Source organism: Ictidomys tridecemlineatus, chromosome 7 (assembly GCF_052094955.1).
Source record: "Ictidomys tridecemlineatus isolate mIctTri1 chromosome 7, mIctTri1.hap1, whole genome shotgun sequence".
In the NCBI taxonomy this organism is placed as follows: Eukaryota; Metazoa; Chordata; class Mammalia; order Rodentia; family Sciuridae; genus Ictidomys; species Ictidomys tridecemlineatus.
Genome location: NC_135483.1, coordinates 1,961,305 through 1,979,175, shown reverse-complemented (window position 1 = coordinate 1,979,175; position 17,871 = coordinate 1,961,305). Strand labels below are relative to the sequence as shown.

The 17,871-nt window shown below is 63.9% G+C and overlaps 1 protein-coding gene across 8 annotated transcripts in view; it reads left to right on the top strand.

Annotated features, from left to right (window-relative positions):
• Positions 1 to 17,871, top strand: part of Adgrb1 (adhesion G protein-coupled receptor B1) — a 73,316-nt gene that overhangs the window by 8,608 nt on the left and 46,837 nt on the right. For 5 of the 8 annotated variants that reach the window (XM_078016603.1, XM_078016601.1, XM_078016600.1 and 2 more), the window contains exons 2-13: positions 1,701 to 2,702; positions 11,734 to 11,895; positions 12,683 to 12,793; positions 13,012 to 13,176; positions 13,262 to 13,427; positions 13,609 to 13,781; positions 14,102 to 14,266; positions 14,407 to 14,508; positions 15,781 to 15,887; positions 16,041 to 16,235; positions 16,472 to 16,540; positions 17,066 to 17,174. In XM_078016603.1, coding sequence (XP_077872729.1) covers positions 1,931 to 2,702; positions 11,734 to 11,895; positions 12,683 to 12,793; positions 13,012 to 13,176; positions 13,262 to 13,427; positions 13,609 to 13,781; positions 14,102 to 14,266; positions 14,407 to 14,508; positions 15,781 to 15,887; positions 16,041 to 16,235; positions 16,472 to 16,540; positions 17,066 to 17,174 — 2,296 coding nt within the window. In that variant the 5' untranslated portion in view covers positions 1,701 to 1,930. Of the gene's footprint in view, positions 1 to 1,700; positions 2,703 to 9,218; positions 9,241 to 11,733; positions 11,896 to 12,682; positions 12,794 to 13,011; positions 13,177 to 13,261; positions 13,428 to 13,608; positions 13,782 to 14,101; positions 14,267 to 14,406; positions 14,509 to 15,780; positions 15,888 to 16,040; positions 16,236 to 16,471; positions 16,541 to 17,065; positions 17,175 to 17,871 lie in introns of those variants that run through there. The other 3 variants (XM_078016602.1, XM_078016598.1, XM_078016604.1) reach the window with 2 other exon arrangements.

The window sequence follows — 17,871 nt, the reverse complement described above, 5'->3', positions numbered from 1 at the left end:
AGTCCCTAGGTGGGGCTCAGGTGAAGGCTGGCAGCTATATAAGGTTGGGAATGGGGGACAGGGGACGAGGCTGGCTGTGGGACTCCGGCTGTGGCCTCTCCAGCTTCACAGATAGGGGAGAGGGTGGGAGGGCTCTGCAGGCTGACCAGGGCCTCCCCTCAGGGTGGGTAGGGCAGGCTGGCGGATGGGCTTTGGGAGTGGGGACCCGGTGAGTTGCCAGATGTGCGGAGGCCAGCAGGCTGAGAAGCGCGCAGTGCAGGTCTGTCCTCCTCAAGGACCACCGACAGGGCCTGCTGGGCCGGAGCTGCCCCAGGTGACCCAGAGGCCTCAGGCTTCCTCTCCCTGTGGATGTCACTTCCTGTGCTTGGCTGCGCTTACCTTCTTGCTGAGAGCCGTGAGGACCTCTCTCTCTCGCAGAGGAGCAAACTGAGGCCCCATGTGAGGGCTTGCCCAGAGGATTGTCCAGCCTCAAGCATCCCTGCTGGGGGCTCAGAATCTCAATGGGTGGACCTGGGCGCTCCCTGCTGTGCTTGGGAGGCCACTGCAGAAGGACTAGGAGGGGATGAAGAGCCGTGATGACCTTGTGTCCCTGGCCAACTGGGCTCAGGCAGCAGGAAGCAGCAGGAAGCAGCACACCCCTCCTTTGCAGGGGTCAGCAGAGTAGAGGCGAAGCCAAGTGGGCTCAGAGGGGAGGGGACTGACCATGACCCCCTCCCTCCCCTACTGGCTCAGCTGATGGGTGGAATGGATGTGGGAAACTGAGGTTGGCCAGTGAAGGACCTTGCCTGGATGGATCTGGGTTGGGCAGTGCCTAGCTTGCTGTTCACTGTAACGTGGGCAGTGGTGCAGCCGGGCCCTCTCCTGTGCTGGGAGTCTGTCCAGGCTCTGCTGTGGCTCTTTCCTCCTTCCCTGCAGCTTCAGGAAGCTGCTTAGGCCTGTCTCTGAACCTGGGGTCTTTGTCATGGTGCAGCCTCACGGCGTTGGGGGGGAGTGGCAAGGCGGCCATTGTCCCTCTGTTCCTCCCTAGGTCCTGTGTCTGGAGATGAAGGGCATGAGGGTCTTCCTGCAGGAGCATGCATGGGCACAGGGCTGAACCAGCAGAGCAGACAGCTGGCAATTGCAGACGGCACCAGTCAGACCCCTCACGTCCACGCCCTGTGCCTCCCGCTGTGGGGTCTGCAGTGCTGCCACTCGGGCCTGCAGACAAGGCCGAGGTCTGCTGAGTGGAGATGGTCAAAATGACCTCTGTCCTCTGTTCTCTGCCTGTTGGTTGGCAGATTCTTCCCAGGCAGGAGGAAGGTCATTGAGGGAGGGGCAGAGGACAGAGGAGAGGGCAGAGAGGGCATCCTCTTCTCTTGGTGGTATCCAGAGGGCCGTGAGCAGAGCCATAGGAACCATGCCAGGACCTGGCCAGTTGGGCAGCCAAGAGGCCTGGGCTGCGTGCTCACCCTCCCTAATCAGTGCGGGTGGAGGAAGAGGGACGCCATTTCCCTGGCTGGACCCCTGCTCTGCAGGTGGACACCCTAGTTGGGGTGGACAGGCAGGGGACTGAGCAGGTGTTCTGGAAGGCGTCAGAGCCAGAGCGTGTGCTCCACAGCCTTGGTGCCTGGCCGGAGCCACTGTGCTGCCCCTGCAGGTCCCAACAGGCCAGGAGCCGCAACCTCCGGGTTCACCACGCTCTCCTCTGCTTTCTCTTCCAGCTGCCATGGTGGCCGTGGGCGGGCGCGAGGGCCCTGGACTTTAGAAGCCATTGCCGCCCTCTCACCTGAAGCCGGGCTCTGCCCCATCCTGTCCTCACCCCACCCCGGCTCCCGGCCCCCTGCCCCCTGCCCCTGGCCCGGCCCTGCCTGCAGCCGGACCCTGGCATGTCAAGGCCTGGCCCGTGCCTGTCTGCCCAGCCCGCGGAACCCCGGCGGCCCCGCGAGCTAGGATGAGGGGCCAGGCCGCCGCCCCGGGCCCTGTCTGGATCCTCCTGCCGCTCCTGCTGCTGCTGCTGTTGCTGGGGCGCCGGGCGCGGGGAGCCACCGGGGTGGACGCAGGGCCCGGGGCCGAGCCGTGCACCACGTTGGTGCAGGGCAAGTTCTTCGGCTACTTCTCGGCAGCCGCTGTGTTTCCAGCCAACGCCTCTCGCTGCTCCTGGACCCTGCGCAACCCGGACCCCCGGCGCTACACTCTCTACATGAAGGTGGCCAAGGCGCCCACGCCCTGCGGAGGCCCTGGCCGCGTCCGCACCTACCAGTTCGACTCCTTCCTGGAGTCCACGCGCACCTACCTGGGTGTGGAGAGCTTCGACGAGGTGCTGCGGCTCTGCGACCCCTCGGCGCCGCTCGCCTTCCTGCAGGCCAGCAAGCAGTTCCTGCAGATGCAGCTCCAGCAGCCGGCCCAGGACCACAGCCCCGGGCCCCCCGGCCCCAGGGACGACTTCTCCGTGGAGTACCTGGTGGTGGGCAACCGCAGCCCCAGCCGGGCCGCCTGCCAGATGCTGTGCCGCTGGCTGGACGCCTGTCTGGCTGGCAGCCGTAGCTCCCATCCCTGTGGCATCATGCAGACCCCCTGTGCCTGCCTTGGCGGAGAGGCCAGCGACCCTGCCTCCAGCCCCTTGGTCCCCCATGGGGACGTCTGCTTAAGGGACGGCGTGGCGGGTGGCCCCGAGAACTGCCTCACCAGCCTGACCCAGGACAGGGGTGGGCACGGCGCACCAGGTGAGTGGCGGAGGGAGAGGCTGAGGCGGCTCTGCTGGCAGAAGGGTGAGGGCACAGCGGGCCCAGCCCCCAGGGCAGTGTGGCCAGCAGTGCCTTGGTCCCAGCAGGAAGCCTCCTTGAGCTCTTCACCACAGGCTCTCTGGGCTCCCAGTGGCCAAGGCTCGTTCAGGGTTGAGTTTCCTGCCAGCTGGGGAGATCAGACTCCCCACAAGAGGGTCCTTTCCTTTTCTTAGCAAGGGCACCTCAAGGGACCGAGCCTGCTGTGGCCGGTGGCCGGGCCAGGTGCAGGGAACAGTGGATGGAGTGGGCAGGGGGCATGCCCCTGCCCCATGGCCTGCTGTAGGGGACCCAGCAGCAAGAACAGCACAGGAGTGCTGCCTTGGGAGCTGCCCCTTCAGGATGGAGAGGGGCCAGGAGCCAGCAGCCAGCAGCCACTCCTCCGGCCGTGGCGGGCGCACAGCCACCCGCGCCCTGGCTCTCTGGGCTGCTAGCTTCTTGAGGTCAGGGAGGTCACTTAGGCTGTGAACCCTGTTCACAGACTGGGGGATGTGAGGGGACAGCATTCCAGGCAGAGGGGACAGCAGGGTGCTTGGCGTGTCCTGCTGCAGAGGGTCCCAGGCGGTCTGAGGGGTGTTGGCCCCTGGGTTTCCCCTGGGGAGGTGGGAGCCCTCCTGGAGCGACCGTGGGCTGGAAGCCAGGGTTGCTCAAGGTGAGGTGACAGGGCAGTCCGGCACACGCCTGCCCTGTGTCCTGAGGCCCCGTGCACCCAGGACCTGGGCTGGAGGCCAGGCTGGGCTGAGCTGGGCAGGGGCAGGGGCTGCAGCTTGGCAGGCTGCGTGGGAGCTGACCTGTGTTCAGGGGTGAGGCTCCACTGGGGGCTCAGTGTCTAGGGGCCTTTGTGGGTCAAGGGCCCTCAAGGACATCAAGGGCCTCTCCAGGGCCAGTGAGGCCCATGGACTCCTCAGACCATGTCTCCATAGGCGTAAAAGAGTCGTGGGTTACACAGGAAGCTAGTCCTGGGCTGCGGCTCCGTGCCTGCTCCAGGCCCTGGGTCCCAGAGGGAGGAAGCCTCCCTGAGGCGGAGGGCGCGGCCCGCTGGGGGACGGCCGGGAGAGGTGCGCTGCACTGGCCCTTCCAGGGCCATGGAGGACAGAGGCAGCTCCTGGGGCCCAGGAAGCGAAGTGGACCAGTTTCCATTTGGGCAGGCTGGAGGTCACTGTGACCTTGGCAAGGGCAGCTTAGCTTCCCTGGCACAGTGGGCGTGGTAGTGGGCCAAGCAGAACCGGGAAGAATGGAGCAGAATGAGCAGTGCTCTCCGGGGACGCAGAGGCTGATGGCTGGCTTGGGTGGGGACACAGGAGGACGGGGTTGGCGGTCATCAGCAGATCTGGCCGTGAGTCCTGCCCTGCCACTCGTGGTCACCCAGCTCCCTGCAGGAGCCTTCTTCCTTCATCCGCTGTGTGGAGTACCCTGCAGGGTGTTCTGCCAACCAGGGTGGACGGACATCAGGGTCCCGTCCAGACACCCCCCCTGGGCAGTGCCCGTCTTTAGTAGAATGGTTGGGGAGTGGCCACACAGGGATCGCCAGAGGTACTCAGCAGTGGAGGTGGCTGGCAGGAGCCGCGACCTCTCTGGGCTGGCCCGGTGGATGCAGGCGTCTGCTGGAGGGTGCTGGTGGCTGTGGAACCCCGGTGCCCACTCCTGAGCCCTTCCATGGGCAGCTGTCGTGGCAGGAGCCGAGGCTGAGACGCCTGGCGGGAGCCTAGGGCAGGAGTGGTGCAGGCAGGCATCCAGGAGGTGGCTGATGCTGCCCTGGTCAGGGCCCAGTCGCAGGGGCAGGAGGAAGGCCTTCAAGTGGAGCTGAGGGACTTGTGGATGAAGTGGGCACAGAGGCAGGAGAGACTGGACTGCTTCCACGGTTCTGGTCAGGAGTGAGGACATCCGCTGGAGTGGGGAAGCAGGGGTGGGAGACGCAGCGAGGAGGAAGATCTGGAGGTCAGAGTGGGACAGAGGGTGAATTACCTGTGAGACATCTTGGGAGGGGACATTGTGCTCAGAGCTGGGGCACAGGACAGGGCCAGGTGGGGGTAGGGCTTTTGAGCTGTACCTTTTGAACCCAGGCCCTGGGTTCAAATCCTGGCCTGACCCTGGCTTGCCATGTACATCTGAACCATTCCCACCGCCCTCTCTGCCTAGATTTCCACGGGAATGAGAGGTGGGGCGAGGTGATTCTGAGCAGAAGCAGCGTTACGAGGAGGCATGGGCCTACTTGTGTGTTACCAGGCCGGAGATCCTGGCGGGCCTGGGGCAGAGACCGGCTGGAGGCAGGGGTGTTGGAGATGGAGTGTGGGCAGCTGGGGTGTGTGCACAGATTTGGACAAAGGATGCTGGCCAGTGGTGCCCAGAGCAGGCAGGGAGGTGTGAGTGCACGGTGTGCACATGTGTGTGGTACATCCTGTTCATGAGCCGGTTTGGAAGTGTGTGGATGGGCTCTGGTGGGGTGGAGCAGGGAGCACACGCTTTGGTTTGGTGAGGTGGCACACGTGTGCATACAGCATGTGATGGGTGCACAGGTCAGCAGTGGACAGGCTTGTGGGCTCTGTGCATTCACAAATGTAAGCACGCATCCATGCGTGTATAGGGTGTTATACACATGCATGTTCACATATGAATGGCCTTGTGAGTGTGCTACATGCATGTTACACGTGTGCATACATGCAGTGCACGTGTGTGTGCAGTGCATGGAGTTTATATACATACAGTGCATTGCGCGTGTATTCATGCACATGCGTCTGGCATGTGCACCCACATATGTGTGTACATGTGGTAGCATGTGTGTGCATGGTGCAGTGACTGTTCATACTGCACATTGTGTGTATGTGACATGTGTGTGCACACATTGCATGTGTGGGTGCGATGCATTTTGCTGTGCCTGGTGTTCATGCATGCGAGTGAGCCCGTGTGCACACGGCAGGGCTCTGTGCGGCTCTTTGTGCAGTGTGGAGTGGAGTGCAGGGGCTGCCCGTCTTTCTGGTGGCGTGAAGCAGGTGGCACACAGTCCCTGCCCATGCCCTGCACCTGAGAGGCTCTGTGGCTTCCTGGGCCATGAGAATGAAAATGAGCCGCGGTGACCGCGCAGCAGTTGCCCGGTGCTCACCTTGGGCCGAAGCACCCAAGTGTCCACTGCTTTCTCTTCGTGGCGGCCCCCTGAGACAGGCTCCCCCTTGAGGCTGCCCCCTGCCTCAGGACCTCGCAGGGCTGAGTGCTTTCCCCTCTGAGCCCGCAGCCTCACTCCTTCTCCTGAGGCCCCTGACCTTCTGTGTCATGGCGGCAGTCCCTCCATGGCCCTCTGCCCCTCTGCCTCTCCTCCATGGCACAGGTCACCATGGGCAGGTCGTGCACCTCCCTGACTGTGTGCTAAGAGGAGGCCTGTGCCCCTCATGGCCCTTCCCCGAGGTGCATGCAGCAAGTGCTCAGCAAATGCGTGTGGGCAACAGAGATGTTAGCGCAGTGACCCGAGTAACACAGCTTAGTGAGTGGTAGGCTGCAGAGACACCTGGGTGCCACCTGGGCTTACACTGAGTGCCCTCTGTGTGCAGAAGGAGAAAGGTCAGGTAACTTCAGAAGACAGGGGCTGAGCCCACACGGCAGCTGCCCAGCTCTCCTCGGCGAGCCCCGGCCCAGGACCCCCGCCTCACTGCACCCACCGGGCAGCCCCACCTCAGCGAGGTGCCTGGCCAGGCGAGGCGGAGGCAGCCCAGGCAAGCGTGGCCCATTTTCAACCCTGCCCCCACCAGGCCCGTCCCAATGCCACATGGCCACGTCACGCATCAGATTCCACAAACATGCCTCAGGCCAGAGCAACTGTCCCTCTACGCCCGGCCCCCTCCATGGCTGCCAGGCCCTGCACCCACCCTGGGTCCCGGTGCCACCCCCAGCTCTGTCTCCCTGTCACTCCATCTTCCCCTCCACCTCTCAGCAGCCCTCTGCCTCTGGTGAGATGGGCATTTCTCTCCAGGGCTGTTTTAAATATTCATGTTTTTAATTAAAGAATTTTATTGCAGAAGCGACGTGTAGGATAATGAAGAAGCAGCCTCCTGGGGGTGGGAGCGAGTGTGTGTGTCCCCTTGCGTATGGACGTCCCCATGTGTGTGTCCCTGTGTGTGTGTACACACAGGCCAGGGCAGGGGTGGGAGGCTCAGCTGACCTGGGTGTCTGGGGGTGTGGACATGTGGATATACATGCGCATGCGTGCTCTGCTAGGCCTGCGAGGGACCCGATGGCCTGCAGGGCTGGAGCTGACCCTCCCTCTGGCCCTGCCCAGGGCCAGTCATCAGTGCACTGCCTGGCTAGTGACCCCCCATACAGTCCCACTCCCAGGAGCTCCGCTGAGGTCTGCAGGCCAGAGGGGCAGCATGAGGGCAGGCGGGAGCTGGCCTGACCTGTGGGAGGAGGTCTGGGGTGGAGCTGGGGTTGAGGTGGAGTTTGGTGGGTGCTGGGAAGATGGTGGGGCTGGGAAAAGCACCAGGATCTTCACTCTCAGGGATGTTGGGCTCCTCATCTTGGCTGTCAATTTAGAAAAGTCTAGAAAACAAGGCTTCAGTGCCCATCAGGTGGAAAGAGCAGGGTGGGCCCATGCAGAGAGTCCACAGGGAGCTGCCAGCCCTTAGTGCTGGCCTGCCTCAGCCCAGAGGCCAGCCCTGACCGCGAGGCTGGAGGCAGGCCGAGGATCATGGCCTAAATTTAGTGCCACTTCCCAGAAAGGCAGGAGAAGGGGTGTCAGGTTGGCTACGGGACAGCCAGAGCCTGGGACGAGCAGGACAAGCAGCAGGACTGTCCAGGAGGGACTGAGTTTTCAGACTAGTGATCAGGGCACTGTTCTCAGGACCAGGAGCACCTGGGAGCACCTGCCAGACCCCGAGAAAGAAGCCAGAAAGCCCAGCCTTGCAGGAGTGGGCCACTGGAGCTCAGGAGCCCGTTCCCCTCTGTGGGCTGGGAATTGGGGGGACTTGCTTGTGGGACCTGTGTGAGCCTTCACTGAGCAGGTGCTCCACAGGAGGAGGAGCTGCCAGCCCAGCAGAAGGTGGGCTATTTCAGGCCCACTGGATGAGCCAGGAGTGGGGCTAAGTGGGGGAGGGGCATCAGGGAGCCTCCTGTCCTTGTGGTCCTGTGCTTATTCAGAGGGGTCCTATGGCCGGGGTCAGCGCCTGGGCGCCCCTCTAGGAAGCCTGGACAGAGGACCGTTCTTGCACCTTGCAGTGAGTGCCAGGAGACCCCAGCCGGCCCCGCAGGGGCAAGAATGGGCAGTAGCCCAGGGGTTGCACAACCTGCGGGGCTCGAGCGCCCTCTGCTGGATGAGGCTGGGAGTGCAGTGTCCCTCCCCTCCAAAGGGGATCCCGGAGACTGGAGAGGCCGCGCTGGGGGAAGGGCTCCCGCGGAGCCCCGACCCAGCCCACTTCGGCTGCAGGATCTGGGGAGCCCCTGCCTTCAGGCCTGGTCCCCAGGGTGGGAAGGACACTCGAACCCCCTCACTGTGCACCCTCGTCCCTGGGTGGCCGGCCGGCCTGGCGGCCGATAATTGGCTCTATTCATCGCCATAATGAGATGGAAATGAGGCTTCCAGACAGAGGGGCATTGAGTGGGGGAAGAATAGCGGCTTCTTTCCGGGCCGAGGGGCAGCCCACCCCCAGCCCTGCCTGTTCCTCTGCTGCCCCCTTGCGTCCCGCGGGACCTGACAGCCTTTGTGCTGTGTGTGTGCTGCACGGCAGGGGACCCCGGAGTCCTTCCCTGTAACTCCCTTTCTGGCGGCCACCCTGGCGGGGCAAACCTTTGTGGAGCGTTAGCCATGTGAGGACGCACGTTAGCAGGAGATGACGGTAAAGCGGCAGCTACACTTCCTAAGTGCTCCTTAGTGGAGAGACACGGCCAAGGTTAGGATCAGTGGTGGCTGGGATCGGGGCTCAGTGTGTGGTGTTGGACCGGGGATCCTATGCTCAGGTCAGAGGTCAGTCTATGATGAGGATCAAGGCTCCGTGCGTGACCAGAGTCAGGAATCAATCTGTGACCGGGACCAGGGCACAGCCTATGACTTGGATCCAGACTCAACATAACCAGCTGGGACAGGACTGAGTGTAGGCAGGGGGAGGTCCATGCTCTGTGTCAGGGTCCCCAAGCCTCTCTTTATGATCCCCACCTCTCCTCTCCCCTCCCCCTCCACATCCTCACCACCTGGGTCACCAAGGTAACCAGCCCTGAAATAGTGGGTGTTCTGGCAGCTGAGGCCTAACCTGGGTCTATCCTGAAAGGCTGCGGCGCAGCAGTTGCCATGGGAACCGAGTGGCATCCTCCGATTAGCCTGGCTTGGACACCCTCTCTCCCACCCACTGCCAGTTTCCACACCACTCAGGATTCCTCATGGGGGCTGGGCTGGGCGCAAAGGGGCACAAGCTGCATGTGCCAGCTGGACCCGGTCGCCAGGCCTGCCTCCGTGAATCGGCCCTCTGCTCTGTCTAGCATCACGGATGGGATGGGATGGCAGGTGAGACTCCTGAGGCTGGTCAGTCCTGGCAAATGGCCTTGTGGGGAGGGGTGGGATTTGGAACCTGATCTGGTTGAAGATCTGAATTCAACCTGGTTCCTTCGCTTGCCCTGAGTTAAGGCCTGAGCCTGGGCAGCTCCCGCCTTGTCCTGTCCACTGTGCCTCCCCTTGCCCTCGGCTCTGCCCTGGGCGGGGGACATCTTGCTTGCCTCCTCCTGTGCCCTCCTGCCTGCTTTCTGAGGCCTTCCACCTTATCTGAGGATGAAATGAGGTAGGCAGTGCAGGGTGCACAGACACTGATAGCTCTTGCTCAGGACCCAGGCCTGTGCCCAGCCCCTCTGTCCCAGTCGGTACCAGCTGGAGCAGACTGGCCTCACCCAGTGGGAGGCTGCTGCTCCCAGCCCCAGTTTCCTCTGCTACAGACAGGGTGAAGCATGCCTGGTGGGGCTAGAGTGCAGGCTCTGTGCTGGCACTGGGCTTGCCCGCCAGGGACTGGGCACCCAGGAGGGCCACCCATGGGAGGGGAAGCAACCCATCCCAGAGATGTGGGGCCTGAGCCCAGCAGTTTGGCACAGTCCCTGAGTGGCCTCTTCCTAGCTGGGGGGAGAGGTACAGGCACCCCTTCACTTGTGGCCCCTGTGTTGTCTGAGAAATGGGAGCAGGGCAGCCCCCCTCCAGAAGGGACACTCCACCCAGACTGAGAAGAGGCTCAGAAGCACCGCCCCACTTCCCTGCGCACTGGCTGTGTCCTGCCAGGCAGACACGGCCTGGTGCACTGGACAGGAGGACTGGTCCCCCTGGGCTCCAGCTCTAGTGCTCTGCTTCTCTGGAGACCACGGGGCTGTGGGCTCCCTGAGGGGAGAGCAGCTTCCACATCAAGCCGGGGGTAGAAGACGCCCCTCTCCACCCTGCGTCCCAGCAGGAGAGCAAGCCTCCCATCTGTGACCGTGATTCCTTGCCTTGTTCCCACCATCCATGCTGGTGCCCCCTGCTGGCCCAGCCCAAGCATGGGTGCAGAGAAGATAGGCATTGCAGGGTGCGCAACCAGACCAGGGCCCAGGGTCAGCTCTGACCAGAAGGCCGTGCTTACACTCGGACATTTCCAAGTGCTTTCCTGATGTTGAGCCTCCTGCTGGTCAATCCTGGGAAGCCGGCTGTCATCCTGGGCAGTGATCGGTATGAGGCCAGGAGATGACCCAGGGACCATTTGGGTGGTGGGGCTGCTCACCTTTTGGGACATCCTGCGTGTCCCTATTCTCACACCTCAAGGTGAGGTTCCCTCCTCTAGGCCACAGGTAAGGCTTAGGCACCAGAGGCCCTCCCTACTGCCAAGAGTCCTCTGCCCTTGGCCAGCTGGTTCTTGGTCCCTGGAGGGGCCTCTTGTGCTCTCTTGAGCAAGCTGTCTGGCTCAGTGCCCCCAGGGGGCAGTGTGGGGCAGTCTCTGGGCTCCAACACCAACCTCCTCTCCTCCTCCTCAACAGGTATAGGTCAGGGTGTCTTCAGTAGAGGTACCCTGTCCTCTGGGCTTGAGCCCAGCCTGTGAAGGGTCAACTGCTCTTTTGAAGTCCATCTAACCCTACTGCTCTGGAGTGTATGGCCCGGACATCCACAGAGGACCAGGGGATGGCAGAGGCCCAGCTGTGTAGTGCGAGGTCCCCTGCAGGAGGCCTCCCGTGGCCCACCAGTGCCGCCTGCATGCTCGGCCCTCCGATGAGGCTGCCCTCTCATGCCCCTTGCTCCTGGTGCTTGCCGGCACTGGCCCTTCAAGCAGCCCTCAGTGTTCTCAGAAGCCCTGGACCACCAAGGGGCTGAGGTCCCCAGGGGCAGTAGGCCTGGTTGTTGGGGGAACACATTCTGGTGAAGGCAGTGGACTACCAGGGCCAGGGTGGAGGAAGACCTAGGAGAGGCTGAAGTGGGTGGCTGGAGTCAGCAGGGCCAGGGGCCTGGAGGCCTGTGTCCAGAGCTCAGCAGGGGGTCAGTTCTGCTGGGTCCTAAATAGGTCTTTGGGTCTGCCAGGCTGGGCCCTGGTGTGGGGCCTTGGCGGGCGTGGGGTTGGGTGGGGCTTGGGCAATGGCCAAGTCTAGCCCTCCTCTGTGCAGAGGAGGCAAAAGCTCCGAGGAGCAGCACCTGAGCCAGAAATTGATGAAGGGCCTGGGAGGGTGTCCAGGTGTGCAGGAAGGCAAGCCTTAGCAAGCTCTCTGCCCTGGGCCTCTCAGGGTCCTTGTGTCTAAGACAGCCTTGGGGTGGGTGGGAGACCACTACCCTCCGGCCAACCCGCCTGGGCTGTGCCAAGTACCAGGTATCAGGACTGACCTGAGCTCTCCAGAAGGTGCCCAGGAGCTGGGTGGCACCAGGTCCCCTAAGGCCCCACGGGGCACTTCTGCCACTCCCAGCCAGCCGCAGCTGGTGCTTTCCCCTGGGTGCTGCCCACTCCCAACTCCAGCGGCCTATCCCCAGTCCTCCTGGCTCTGACCCCGCCCCCTGGTTCCCCAGGCGGTTGGAAGCTGTGGTCCCTGTGGGGCGAGTGCACTAGGGACTGCGGAGGAGGCCTGCAAACGCGGACGCGCACCTGCCTGCCAGCGCCAGGCATCGAGGGCGGCGGCTGCGAGGGCGTTCTGGAGGAGGGTCGTCTGTGCAACCGCAAGGCCTGTGGCCGTGAGTGCGTGGGCGGCGGGGTGGGCGGGGGCTGCGAGGTGGGTTGGACCTGGAAGAGGCCAACTGGCCCGAGGGTGAGGGCCCCAGGATGGGAAGAGGAGGGGCCGCGCTGGGGGGATCCCACGGGTTTGTGGATTGATGGGGCGGATCCTCGCCCAGAGAGAGGGCCAGGCCAGGCTGAGTGCAGGTGGGAGCCCAGAGCCGGGGTGGCCCCGAGAGCTAGGTGGGGCTGCATGGAGCTTCCTTCTCAGCTTCCCTCCCCCAGAGCGAGCTCGGCCAGGCCAGCCCGTCCCAGCCAGAGCAGCCGGGATGCATTTCTCTTAGGGCTCTCTAATGACCTCATGCATTTTTTAGCTGCCCTCATAAAGTTAAATCAAGTTCTAATGAGACTGTCATTCTCGGGTTGTTTTTCCCTTGATGAACTCTCCTGGGGACCCAAGCTCATCTCAGGAGCCTGGGAGGCCCCTGAGCATTGGGCAGGGGTGGGGGCAGCAGATGGCCTGTTGAGCAGGAGGGAGTGGCAGCAGCTCAGAGGAGCCATCCTGCAGGTGACCCCAGGCTTAGAGAGAGGGGCTGCGAGGCAGGGGATACAGGCCGTACAGGACCCTCAGCACCACGTCCTGTGAGTCTGTAGTGACCAGAGGAGGGCCGGCACCAGGCCAGTGTTCTGAACCTGGTTTCCCAGCTGCCCAGCGGGGCCAGGCAGCTGTGGTCCTGGCAAGAAGCCCACTGTGGCCAAGGACACAGGGCACCCCAGCAGGGGTGCTGACCTGAGTCTACCTCGCAGCTGCTGGGCGTACCAGCTCCCGGAGCCAGTCCCTGCGGTCCACGGATGCCCGGCGGCGGGAGGAGCTGGGGGACGAGCTGCAGCATTTTGGGTTCCCGTACCCACAGACTGGTGAGCTGGAGAGGGCAGGGCTGCTGTGCCACAAAATGCCGCCATCTAGTGGGGGAGGTTCCGATAATTGCTCTGGGGACCTGAGGGTGGCCCAGGCCAGCCCTCAGGCTCCAGGCCTTGTGGGAAAGCTGGCCCAGCTCCTCCTGGGCAGCCCTCCAGGTCTGGCACAGGGCAGTGCTGGCTGGGCAGTCCTGTGATGTGGCAGGTGTGGCCCGCAGGTGACCCGGCGGCGGAGGAGTGGTCCCCGTGGAGCGTGTGCTCCAGCACCTGTGGCGAGGGCTGGCAGACCCGCACCCGCTTCTGCGTGTCCTCCTCCTACAGCACACAGTGCAGCGGGCCCCTGCGGGAGCAGCGGCTGTGCAACAACTCGGCCGTGTGTCCAGGTGGGCGCGGCCGTGGGGCGCGAGTGGGCAGCAGGGCAGGTGCCGCCGACTCAGAGGGCAGCAGCGCCTTTCTGTCCCTCAACAGTGCATGGAGCCTGGGACGAGTGGTCACCCTGGAGCCTTTGCTCCAGCACCTGCGGCCGCGGCTTCCGGGACCGCACGCGCACCTGCAGGCCCCCCCAGTTTGGAGGCAACCCTTGCGAGGGTCCCGAGAAGCAGACCAAGTTCTGCAACATCGCCCTGTGCCCTGGTAGGTGAGAGGGAGGGCCCGGGGCGGGCCGGAGGGGCGTACGTCCCCATCCCAGGAGCCCAGACCTGGCTCAGTGGGACCAGAGGCTGGACCCTCACGCTGCTCAGGTGGGGTTGGGGTGCCAGTGGAGCTCTGGGGTGCTGGGTGTTCACGCTGGCTTCCTGTCTTCTTCCTCCCCTGGGCCGGGCAGTGGACGGAAACTGGAATGAGTGGTCCAGCTGGAGCACCTGCTCGGCCAGCTGCTCCCAGGGCCGGCAGCAGCGCACACGCGAGTGCAACGGGCCCTCCTACGGGGGCGCTGAGTGCCAGGGCCACTGGGTAGAGACGCGGGACTGCTTCCTGCAGCAGTGTCCAGGTCAGGGCCCCGGCCTGCAGGCAGGCCTCGGGGGAGGCCAGGCCCCCTGGGTGGCTGTGGTCCTGCATGTGGCCGTGGGGTTGGTGCTCAGTCAGTGGGCCGGACACGTGCCCCGTGGTGCGGGAGCTCTGGGGTCAGCGTCTTGCTGGTCTCCGGTCTCTTGGACCCTGGTCTTGGTTTCCTTTCTCCTGGTGGCTCCTGCTCCTTGGGTTCTCATCCCTGTGTCCTGGTGGCCCCGTTTGTGCCCCTGTGCTTTGTTGTTCCCTGACCCTGACCCTCCTATCCCCACTGTCTGTGCCTCTGTCTGGCCACCCTTGCAGTGGACGGCAAGTGGCAGGCCTGGGCCTCTTGGGGCAGCTGCAGTGTCACATGTGGTGGTGGCAGTCAGCGGCGGGAACGTGTCTGCTCTGGGCCCTTCTTTGGGGGAGCAGCCTGCCAGGGCCCCCAGGATGAGTACCGGCAGTGTGGCACCCAGCGATGTCCTGGTGAGACCCCTCCCACACCGTGTTTGGGCTTTGGGGAGAGGCTTGGGGGGTCTGGGCAGCTGACCTAGTTGGAACAGTGGGTGCCAGCTCCCAATCCCTTCCTGGTCCCCAGCCCCTCACTATCTCTGGCCCCTTGGCAGAGCCACATGAGATCTGTGACGAGGACAACTTTGGAGCTGTGGTCTGGAAGGAAACACCAGCAGGGGAGGTGGCTGCAGTCCGGTGTCCACGCAATGCCACAGGTAAGGGGTATGGGGGCTCCTGTGACACCCCCATAGAGTTGCCTCCAGGCTCCACTCTAAGGCCCAGAGCCCAGGCAGCCCCGGGTGCACGCTGATGTCCAGTAGCACAGGCCAGGAGTTTGGGACCACGGTGTGGGGACACTTTCAGGGCAGCACCCATGCCATGCACTTAATGTGAGAGTCCCTTTGTGATTCCACACCCCCATGTGGTCACCACCACAGCCTGTTTACAGGTGGCAGACTGAGGCACGTGAAGTCAGCACCCTCACCTGGGCTTGCAGGGCAGGGAGGAGCAAGGCTCCTGGGAGTGCCAGCATTGATCACCCCGCGGGCCCCGAGGAGCCGCTGGGGCTGTGAGAGGGTGCAGAAAGCAGGTGGGCTCCGTGGGGAAGGGGCTCGGCTGCACCCTGGTATTGGCCGCCTCTCCTGCGGTCTCTGTGCCGAGGGCAGCAGGCAGGGAAACCAGGGCTCAGGTGGGGCCTCACCTCTGCCCTCTTCCCTGAATGGCATCTGTCTCCTCACCTGTGACGGAGGCCTTAGGAGGTCCTCCACAGGGAAGTTGGGGTCCTAGGGACCAGGAGGGCAGTGGGTGCCAGGGGTTGCTGGCCACGCCTGCTGTCCCCTCCCCTCCGGTTGTTGCTGCGTACTGCAGATTCTCAGGAGTGAGAGGAAGGACACAGTGCCCCTCGGTGCCTTGCTCAGCCTGTCCGCGCGTGTGACTGCACCCTAGGGCCTGTGGCTTTGGTCCCCATCTACATCAGTGGCCAGGGAGCTACCTCAGGCCACCCTGTGGTCCTGCTGGATGACAGGATGGTCCCACATGGCTGTAACCTCCTTGTGTGCGTCAGCTCTCCCTGTTCCTCTGAGGACCTCCTGGGGTACTGCCATCAGTGACCTCTGCCCCAGGCCATTGATGTAATGCCAGATAGCCCCCGAAGCTGCCCCATGTCCTGGGCCAGCGAGGCCCTGCACCCTGTGGAGGAAAGACAGGGGCCAGGTGCCGGTGCTCCCCAGGGCTCTGGACTGGGAGGAGCCTGGGAGAGGCCCTGGCTCCCTGCAGTGGGCCCAGGAAGGATTGGTGCCTGCGGGTCCCTGGCACCCCTGGCGGTGCTCAGTGGCAGCTCAGAGTTTGTGGCATGAAGGGAACAGGGCTGGCCCTGCCTTGCATATCGGGGTGGAGAGTTAGGCGCAGAGCCATTCCTGCGGGAGCTGTGCGTGGGACCCCTGTGCTGGGCAGTGCACGTCCACCTAAGAAGGGGAAGGTCTCCCCAGGCCTCATCCTGCGGCGCTGTGAGCTGGACGAGGAGGGCATCGCCTACTGGGAGCCCCCCACCTACATCCGCTGCGTCTCCATTGACTATCGCAACATCCAGATGATGGTGAGTGCCGCCCTGGCCCAGGGCTTCCTCTGCCTGTCCCCTTGACACACCCACCCTCTGGACACGAGGCAGGGGTGACAGGGGCCTCCAGGCATGGGAGGCCCCTGGCACCTGCCTAGACATGACAGCAGTGGCCCTCTCCATCCTCCCCAGACCCGGGAGCACCTGGCTAAGGCTCAACGCGGGCTGCCCGGGGAGGGGGTCTCAGAGGTCATCCAGACCCTGGTGGAGATCTCCCAGGATGGGACCAGCTACAGTGGGGACCTGCTGTCCACCATCGATGTCCTAAGGAACATGACCGAGATCTTCCGGAGGGCCTACTACAGCCCCACCCCTGGGGATGTGCAGGTGGGCTCTCAGGGGACACCCAGGGGCCGGGTGCCTGGGACAGTGGCTGGAGAGCCATCCTGGACCTCAGTTAGAGGCTGAGCCACAGCCTTGGCCCCGGTTGGGACTGTGACCCCAACCTGTGATTGAGCCTCAGGCCTGGTGCCAGCCGCGCCCTGGTCCTGACGGCAGCTTGGGCCAGGTCCTGGTCACACACCAGTGCCTTCTTCTCTCTCACTGGCCCTTCGTATTTCCAGAATTTTGTGCAGATCATCAGTAACCTGCTGGCAGAGGAGAACCGGGACAAGTGGGAGGAGGCCCAGCTGGTATGGAGGGTGTGGGCAGTCTGTGCGCCTGGGCCCCAGACCAGCCCTGGGTGGGGCCTCCTGTGGGTGCATGGCTTGGGGAAGAAGCCAGTTTCTTCATGGGAAGGACAGCAGCTTGTCCTGTGGGCTTGGTGGCAGGCGGGAACCAGGTGACCTCACGGTGTGTGGCCAGAGGACCTGGAGGTGGCAGGTCTTCCTCACAGGGCAAGAGCACCTAGCCTTCCGTCCTCACAGGCCGACCTTGAGTCTGCCTCTGCACCTGTCCCCAGGGCAGTACCTAGTCTGGGCCCAGAGACGTGCCCCTAGCCTCGGACCCCTTGAAGTCCAGCAGTCCCTCTGGGTCCCAGCCATCCTGCCTACAAGTGGGGGTGGATGCCAGAGGTCACTGGCCCTGCTTCCTGACGGTGCTGGCAAATGACCGGCAGGACCCAGAAGAAGAAGGAACAGCAAGGGGAGGGGTTGGCCGAGGGAGGGGCCGTCACCCCCGGAGCGCGTGCCTCCCCTAGCTCTGGCTGCCTTCCCCAGATGGGCCCCAACGCCAAGGAGCTCTTCCGGTTGGTGGAGGACTTTGTGGATGTCATCGGCTTCCGCATGAAGGACTTGAGGGATGCGTACCAGGTGACAGACAACCTGGGTAAGCCGCCCTCACTCGGCCAGCCCTCTGTGTCCTGCCCTGCAGCCCCCTGCTGGCCCTCTGCCTCAGTCTCCCACCTACATAGAGAAGCAGTGGCCAGGCAGCCCCTGCCACCCTCCTGGCCAGGACGGGAACCGGTTCTGGGCTGGCTTTTGTCTCCGAGCTCTGGGACCATCGGATTGATGATGGGCACCCTAGGAGGTTCCAGGTCCCACCAGGACCACACAGCCAGCCTCTGGCCTGAAGCCCTGGGTCCCGGGCCGGCTCCCCCTGCCCCAGCCCCACTCTGCCCTGCAGCCCCAAGAGCACCTCGTCAGGGGCCTGAACTTCCCTGGCTCCATGGTGAAGGCTGAGCCTCGGTTTCCTTTTTAAACATGGCATGATGCTGGGGTCTGTCTGGACAGGAGGTGGAGAGCCACGGAGACCAGCGGGGCGCCCTGGAGATGAGCAGCCGCTGTCTCGCAGACACGCAGATCACTCTAGTCAGTCCCTGACTTCCTGTCTCGGGCCATGGTCCCAAGCCTGCCCAGGCCTGGTTAGGGAGCCTCCACGGGGCCCAGGAGGGAGCACTGGCCCAGCTGTGATCTAGAAGCACCCAGGAGGAGGTGTCCCCTCCCTGGGGTCCCACCTGCAGTGGCGTGACGAGGCTGAGCTAGGCCCACGGGTCCCCCAGCCCTGCTGCTGTCCTGGCTGCAGC